The sequence below is a fragment of the Vespa velutina genome, chromosome 9, assembly GCF_912470025.1.
Source record: "Vespa velutina chromosome 9, iVesVel2.1, whole genome shotgun sequence".
NCBI classification, from domain to species: Eukaryota; Metazoa; Arthropoda; class Insecta; order Hymenoptera; family Vespidae; genus Vespa; species Vespa velutina.
The window spans coordinates 8,183,530-8,192,042 of record NC_062196.1 but is presented as its reverse complement, the minus strand read 5'-3'; the positions used below and the strand labels follow the sequence as shown (position 1 = coordinate 8,192,042).

General features: G+C 34.8%; 1 protein-coding gene across 1 annotated transcript; it reads right to left on the bottom strand.

The window, feature by feature from the left end:
* Window positions 1-250: 250 nt before the first annotated feature.
* On the bottom strand, window positions 251-7,695 carry LOC124951696 (aminopeptidase N). The gene is made up of 14 exons (XM_047500490.1): window positions 7,099-7,695; window positions 6,732-6,991; window positions 6,431-6,631; window positions 6,163-6,318; window positions 5,737-6,066; window positions 5,430-5,580; window positions 5,042-5,168; window positions 4,822-4,915; window positions 3,875-4,058; window positions 2,754-2,964; window positions 2,338-2,615; window positions 2,063-2,262; window positions 1,789-1,965; window positions 251-1,681 (listed from the first exon to the last, which is right to left on the bottom strand). Exons 1-14 carry the CDS (start codon window positions 7,171-7,173, stop codon window positions 1,231-1,233), a joined length of 2,895 nt encoding a protein of 964 aa, XP_047356446.1. The 5' UTR covers window positions 7,174-7,695; the 3' UTR covers window positions 251-1,230.
* Between the last annotated feature and the right edge of the window lie 818 nt (window positions 7,696-8,513).

Here is an 8,513-nt window from a genome sequence, read left to right as displayed (position 1 = left end):
TTCAAAGTTTTATCGTTAATCAGTTTTTTATGATTCATCAAAAGTATCTCTATCGTCGGTCAGAAGTGAAAAGTCGTGTTAGCGGACAAATGGTAGCGTTTTCTCGTGGGTATAATCGTAAAACTTAACGCTTTCCCTTCTTCCAATTTTTCGAGGGTGAAAAACACGCTTCTTGTTTGCCGTAAGAATCGAGATAAGCCTATGAGTCATAAAACGAGAAGAATGTGAAAAAGGTAAATGAGTTTATGGCTTTTGCTTTCAAACGTGTCAATTTACTTCGCTAATCAACTTTACAAAGGCCTCATTATGTCTATGAAAATGATTCGTTGATTACGTCATTTTTAATAGACATTAAACGTTAGAAATTTATTAACTTTATGATAAAAAAATGAACGTTTTTATTATTGCTTTTCTAACATCGTTGATCGGTCGGTAAAAGAGTCGGTTGACTTCCATCTTAATAAGGAAGATTTCAGACGGTAAAGAAGTTTATAATTCTCATTACCATTTGATGGTAATGATTAATAAAAGTTTGAAAATATGAAAACAATTTTTTCGTCCTCGATACTTCTTAATTAAATTCTAAGCCATCCCCAGTTTATAAGAACGTTCGATCATAAAATTTAATGATGAAAAAGTAAAAAATTTCTTAAGCGTATTTCGAAATTTATTGATTTTATCGTTTATACATTTATAACATAAATTTTGTTATATTAGTTAAAATCTCATATTCGAGGTATCTAATATAAGATTTTTCTACGTATACTTTTTCTATAATAGGAACTTTGCTATCTCTTTGATTTATTTCTTGATAAATAAAGCAAAATCTACATAGTAATCGATATTAAAATGCGGCACTATCACCAGGGCAACGCTACGTGTCTACGGAATGGTATTATTGAAATCACGCGGAATGACATTAATATCGAGTATTTGGAACACGATGTAATGAAGCTTGTGGTATTCCAAGCGTCATATAACGTCGTTGTGCTCTTACATGTATAATCTATATTTAACTAACGACATCAATTGACCTCAATATTTTCCATCGTTCGTCGGCGGCCTGCCGGAATTTCGATTATGAGTACCGATAAAGTTGCTCGGCGAACGGCAAAAAATATAATTAAAAATAGGAAGCAATCATACGATGGATATGAATCGTCATCGAATTTAGCCTTGATTTCTTCATTGCTATCGAATATTTTGATCAGCTAAACGTTTTATAATATATTAACCTGCGATAGGTGTTATGGTGGTGGTAGTCGTGTAATCGGTTGCAACTTCGATATCTTGCAATTGTTCTTTCGAAAGATTTTCGTCCAACCAAGCTTCGATTATAGGAAGATTTTCTTCGCGCCAGCTCACCTCCTGATCGATATTTTCTAAAGCTTCTTGAATGATGCCACTGGCTGATTCAAGTTGACCCCGTCGACTCTGATACAATTCGTACACCATGTCGTAACCTTCTTGCGTTTTGAACGAGGAAGTCGCCGAATTGACGATACCATCCCAAAGATATTTTCTATTTTCGAATCTCTCTTTAATTGTATCCCAGTGATCAGTTAGGAAATTAAAGAGGGTCGTGTAACCTGCTACACCGCCGGTGAGCATGTTAAAGATTAGTTGAATGTCAGAATCGGTGAAGTTATCGTTCTGGTCCAGAATCGTTACGTTCAAGAGCCTAAAGAAAATATTAATGTTATAATAATTTCATTATTATTGTACACACACACACACACACACATATATATATATATATATATATATATATCACTTTTATCTTTCTACCTTTGAATTTTGTAAGTATCTTTCGGACAACCAGCCAATGTTTTCAAAAGATAGGTACGTTCGTTTTGCTTCCTCTCGAGACTATTTTGAGGGAAATTAATAACCCTTTGTAATCCAAATTCCCATTCATCTATGGTACCCCATTTGTATACCGGACAAATGAATTCATTCGCGACCCTGGAAATGAAGTTTAGATTTATTTTTTTTTTATATATTTCTCACTCGTCCATTATCGCTCAAGTAAAAAAAAAAAAGAAAATTAACGAAGTCTTACGGATTTCCTTTATCAGGTTCCGTCTCCATCAACCATTTACTGTACTGTTCTCTTGCCTCTTTGACGCAAGGCTCGTAACCAGCACGACAAAGGAAGTTCTTGGCCAAGCCTCGTATGTGAACTCTCCAAGATGGTTCACACAGTCGCCCTTTATCTCCTAACTTGTCGTAAAGCGGCTTCAACAGGCTACGTATATAGGCCTAAGATATCGATAAGAATAAATTTTCGTTTTATTTTTTCGATCAATCGACGAATTATTTTTTATCAGGATATACCTCGAATTTGACGTATACATTGGATCCCTCGATACGTTTACCAACATGATCGATCATCGTAAAGACGGGTTCCCAAACAACGAGACTCGTTTCCTCTCTCAAGAACAATGTCATATTTAAGGCGATTCCAAAGCATAGTTCACCCGCATATGCCAGATTCCAGGAATCATGGAGGAGCTTTGCCCTGGTCAAAATTGGAATGGTTTCACGGTTCGGTCCACGTAGAAATTGTGATAACATTTTCCAATTGCAGGGATCGTAGTTCACCGGGAACATACCTATGACGGAAGGTATTTATTTATTTATTTATTTATTTATTTATTTATTTATTTATTTATTTATTTATTATATTTTTTTAATAAGATTGCATTTAAATACTTACGTATTAAACGATCTCCAATCGTATAGATACTTACCTATTTCTTCTGGATTAACGATAATAAAATGATCCTTGCTGGCGATATCCTTGATCGTCAAATTTCGTGGTTCGTTTTCTTTGGTCAACCAAACGGAAGGTTTTGTTTGAGAAAAGTTCAAATTGTCTTCGGATAACATAACGATTGGTATATCCCATTGAGATAGAGCTTTGTTGTTAGGAATCGGCGGTGGTTCCCTCATATAGACTTTCTGTAAATGTGATAGATCGTATTTGCTGATGATACATATATATATATATATATATATATATATATATATCGTTTTACATGTACGTTCAATGTTACGTTCGTTTGATAAATTCAAAATGATATTTCTATTCATTCGTATGCTTCGAAGGATACGCAACGTAAGTACATACATATATACGTAACTATTACGTCTTGCACATTCGCATAGTTTCTTTTTTTCATTTTTAATAGAGAAAGATAAAGATTAAGTGAGATATATCTATATGTATATATAGGATAGGTACTACGTATGCATGCATACATGTATATATATATATATATGTATGTGCGTATGTATGTATATATGTATGTATTTATGTATATATATATATGTATGTATGTGTTGGTTAAACGATTACTATTTTTTTTCTTTTTTACGTTCATGCTCATAATCATAGCTTTTTTCTACTAACAAGGCAACATACTAGCTCTCTCTCTCTCTCTCTCTCTCTCTCTCTCTCTCTCTCTCTCTCTCTCTTTCTTCGACGGTTCCATTATGTACTGAATGGATCGGAGGATAAAAATTACGTAAGAAGATTCCTCTTCGTTCACTCGCTTCTCTCTCTCTCTCTCTCTCTCCCTCTCGATATTATTATTTTCTCATTTTCGCATAGTTAAATCATTGAATTTCAAATGTTTTCCCGACAAATATTCGCGTATTTTTTTGTATAGTTAGTTACCTACATATATGTAGTATTTCGATAAGTAGATACTCTTTTATCTACGTTTATAGTAATTGGTCAGAACAATTTGATGATGGCCATGTATGCATCAACGATTCGTTCTTATCCATGGGAATATGCGATTAAATGCGATATACGCCGTGTCCCTGAGAATGAAAAATACGCTTTTGTTCGATCGGACCTGCTCACCTGGCTAAGAATAATGTCTCCACTTTCGTAATCGCGAATAACCGTGACCAATGGCAATCTATCCTGGTTGATCCAAGCGGTAGATACGCTTAAAATCGTCAGTCCTTGCGGTAGATCAGCCGTTCCAGCGGCTGCCTCGTCCAGACGAGTGTAAATATCCTTGGAAACGAAGACCCGTGGTTGCCTATCAACGATTAACAAATTTTTTTTTTTCCATTTCATTCTTTCTTCTTCTTTTTTTTTTTTTCTCTTTCTCTTCTTCTTCCTCCTTCTTTTTATTTTTTTCCGAAATAACCAAGAAGCAGATTCTGTTCTGATCGTGACAACGCAAAGCATACATTTTTCATTCGTATTATCTACTTTTATTTTTCTTTTCTGTAATCTTTCTTTTGTATAGTTTTTTTTTCTTTTCTTTTTGTTATCTTTTTCTTCCTCTATCTATCTTCAACGATTCATCTAACAATATTTTCCTCCTAACGGTGACACGAAACTTTCGAGAGAAACGTTGAACTCTTACAAGTATGTATATCGATCGTGGTTACCAACCCGTAACTAAACGGATTAACGGGTATATTTAAGACGATATAAACAGACACCCGATAATATTTTTCTTACGTTTGGAACTCATAAAGATTTAGTATAGGAAATACGTGATCTAATATTATCAATTTTAGGAAATGAAATATATTTCTTAACCGTTAACCTCCTAGTTCTTATCTCTCAACCATCATATCCATTTCCATCGTCATCACCGTATCCCATTTTCCATTTTATACTCTTTAAGAACGAGGAGTGAAAACTGATGATGAGAGTATAATTGCCCATTGGAACGAATTGCATCGAACGTTACGAATTTATCTCCCTTTGATCGGAAGTTTCTAAGTCGAAATCGACTTTGAATGAGTCCGTATAAATCTGCTTCTTGGTTAACTAATGAGACCAATTACTTCATGTCCGACTGCTGTTGAATAAAGTTCCTGACCCCTTCACGGAATACGTCCTTGCCTAACGTGTAATTGAACATTCGAAAGACCAACTCGGCTACGAATTAAAAAATGGAGATTATATGTAAGAAATGAAATTAACAATTTTTTTTTTATTTATTAAATCGTATTTATATATTACGTAACTTTTAATTAAATGTAATTAAATCGATTAACGATTTACCTTTGGCCACCGTTGCTTCGTACCTGATACCAGCCACTCTTGAAAACGGCACGGTCTTTCCAAATTCGTAGTAAAGAGAGTAGAGTATCGTCATCGGCCACTTTCCTTCCATTTCGTCGGGATTGATCTATCGATCGCGACGAAGATATTTTTTTTTTTATTTTTCTTTATTATTACCCTTTTTTTTTTTGTTTACGTTTTGTTTGTTTTGTTTTTTGTTTTTATTTATTTATTTATTTATTTTTTTCTTTTCAGTCTGGCATATTTAAACATAGAGTCTTTTTATTTATTTATCTGTTTTTTTTTTTTTCTTTATTATTATTATTATTATTTTTTTTTTTTTTATTTCTTTTTTTTTTTCTGACGAAGGTTCGTTAACGAGACTTACGTCCACAGTCGTCAGCGAAGCGAGAAAAGAATTAAGTGTCTTGCTCACAAGAGTGTAGTTCCAAACAAATGGTGTGATGTATTGACCGATCCACTGATAGATCAATTCATAGGCTGTATTCCAAATCAGTGGACTTCTCAATTCGCTTTCTCTATGAGTAAAGGAATAAGTGATAATAGATAAACGTGTGTGAGTGTACATAAACACGCATGCACACACGTACACGTACACACACACACACACACACACATATACATATATATGTATAAAGAAATAAGAAAGAAAAAGGAAAAGAAAAGATTTATACTTGAAAAACATTAGACCCCAACTGTCCGAAGCTTTGGCAGCACTGAACATAGGAATAGCCATGATGTCGAGCTTGGGGAGGCCGATAGAACAATTGAAATAATTTTGTAGATAGTTCATGATCTTGACGATCTTGTTCGGCACGTTCTTCAAACTATCGAGATAATCTTTCCTGGCCCATATTCTGATCTCGAGTTTTGTTCCATTGACCTCGTCGATTTCCTGCGTTGGCACGATACTCTCAAAGTCCGACACGACCAGGGCAAGCTGATAGACCGATATTTCAGGTGTTTCCATGAAATGATTCCAAATCATGTTGGGCTCGTCGAGTCTTTGAAAAAACAAACAAACAAAAAAAAAATATATATATATATATGTATACACGTTTTTTTTCTATAATCGATGCAATACACGATACATTACTTACACTTCCGTAGTTCTTTCTATCGGTGTGTTCGATCTAGAAATCATAGTTTTCGGATGTTTAACGTTTAACTTAAATGTTGCCTTGTAGTGCGGATCGACCAGACAAGGAAACATTTTCTGGGCATAATTCAGGCGCAAATAAGTGGCGACAAATTGACTGGAAAAAATTAAATGAATGCAAACAAAACGCTAGTAGTATATCACGTAACGCGCAGATTTCAATGAAAATGAGAGAATCTTTCGAATGAGTGCATAAATGAATTATTTACTGCGCTTGTCCTTCGGAGTCAATGTATTCGTTCCTAAAGAAGCCTGAGGTTTCGTTGGTCGTCAAATTACCCATATAATTGATATCCAGTTCTATTCTATCTCCCTCCTTCAACATTTGTTCCAAATGAATGACATACCAAAATTTTTTCCACGTTGGAAGTTCGGTTTTTGCGACATTGATCTCCAAAGGTGGCGGACCACTTTTTCAATGAGAAAAGAAAGAAAAGATAATCGTAAATTATTCAAAATTCTCATGCTCAAATTATTTTTCAATAGGATATTTTTTCATTATTATCTTACGTCTCTTCCGATTTCAATTCTCTGATCTTCACGTCGTTCGATATTTGAAGGTCCGGATGAGCGTTCACCGTTATTCTATCCAACATATCCATACACGTTACGTTTATTTTAACGCGACCCTTGAATTTACCTTCATCCATTAAAGGTTCGATTTCCAAATGATAACTATTTGGAATAACTTTTTCCGGCAATCTATGCTGATGTGCGGTATAGTGATATATGTCGTTTAAATCGATACTGCGTTTCCATTTGTACGGTACCTGGATGATACATCGATGAACTTATTAAAATCGTATACACGAGGAAAAATAAAATATATCCTATTGATTGAATCTATGATAAGCTCGAACATCTATTATCCACTCACAATATTAGAAGATTTGCCTTCCTTCGATAGAATAGAAACGAGGAATATTCCAGCGACGATCGCCTTCCACCACATGTCGAGGCCTTTGATGTAACCGATCCAATGAATTTTAATCTCAGCTCGTTCGACGTTTCGATCATAGAAAAATTCAAATTATTGAAAATCTAACGAGCTCTTGTACGATCTCTTTAATTATAAGTTACATGCGTCGTTAGGTTCTCTTTTAGGTTTTATTTTTACTTCTTTTTCTTTCTCTATTCCCTCTTTCTTTCTTTTTTTTTTTTTTCTTCTTTTTTGTTTCCTTTCGTTCCTTCTTTTTGTTTCCTCTTTTTTTTTCTATTTTTTTTCGTTTTTCTTTTTTATCGGTACGATCTCACCGAAGTTGACCTTGAGACGATAGGCACTCTCATAAACTAAATAAATTTCTTTCTCTTCGCTTAGGAACCTTATGGAACCATAGCCATCGTTGGACTGTCGTATCGAGTACTCTTCCTCGTATCGTACGCTCTCTATGATGGTCGATCGGTGGTCACTTGGAGGGTAAAACGAATGTTACAGAAGATGATGAGGAGGATGGTGATGAATAAGAAAAATGTCAGGAGGAGAAAAAAATACGTGTGTACCGCGTGATACGATCTTCTTATCCGTAAGAAGAGTAAGAGCGAGATAGAAAGATAGAGGATAGATAGATAGATAGATAGATAGAGAGAGAGAGAGAGAGAGAGAGAAAGAGAGAGTACAGATTGGAAACGCTTAGGTCCACTTAGCGAGGAGCCATAATAGATCGTCCATTATCCAATTCTCTGACATAGTCGTCACAAAAGGGCCTAATCACGTTGGTATCCGTCGACGACGGATGAGAAGAAACAACGTCAATAGCCAATCCTAAGAACGTCAATGATAAACGAGAGTTCTGCCATTGGAAACATTGCATCCTTCTTCCATCTGACTCGATTTCAACATTATTTTCCCCTTAAGAGTTGACTTGGACTATCACCTGTTTCATTCGATCCTCAGAATAGCATTCGAGTTAGCGATAAAGTATCCTGGACCAATCTCAACTTCTTCCTTAACACGAATGATAATTAAATTTGACTCGATTTATCTGTCATCTCGTTTAAATGGGTCAAACCTTTCGATGTTTTTCTTATCAGTACCAATAGGAGCGAGTACATATGTACTTGCGTATACATACCTGAATAAGAAATAATTTTTGTATGGATTCGAAATAAATGAACTTTTTATAGTTTATACAAAGTTTGGATCTTAAATAAATTCATCGAATACTTTTAATATGTCCCCGTATAGAATGTCGACGAATACCAATTGTCTTTGAATTATCTTTCGTATATTAATTGTTCAAAGATGATGTAAACGAGTTAGCAAAGTGCACCCTACGTGTGACATCACGCTTT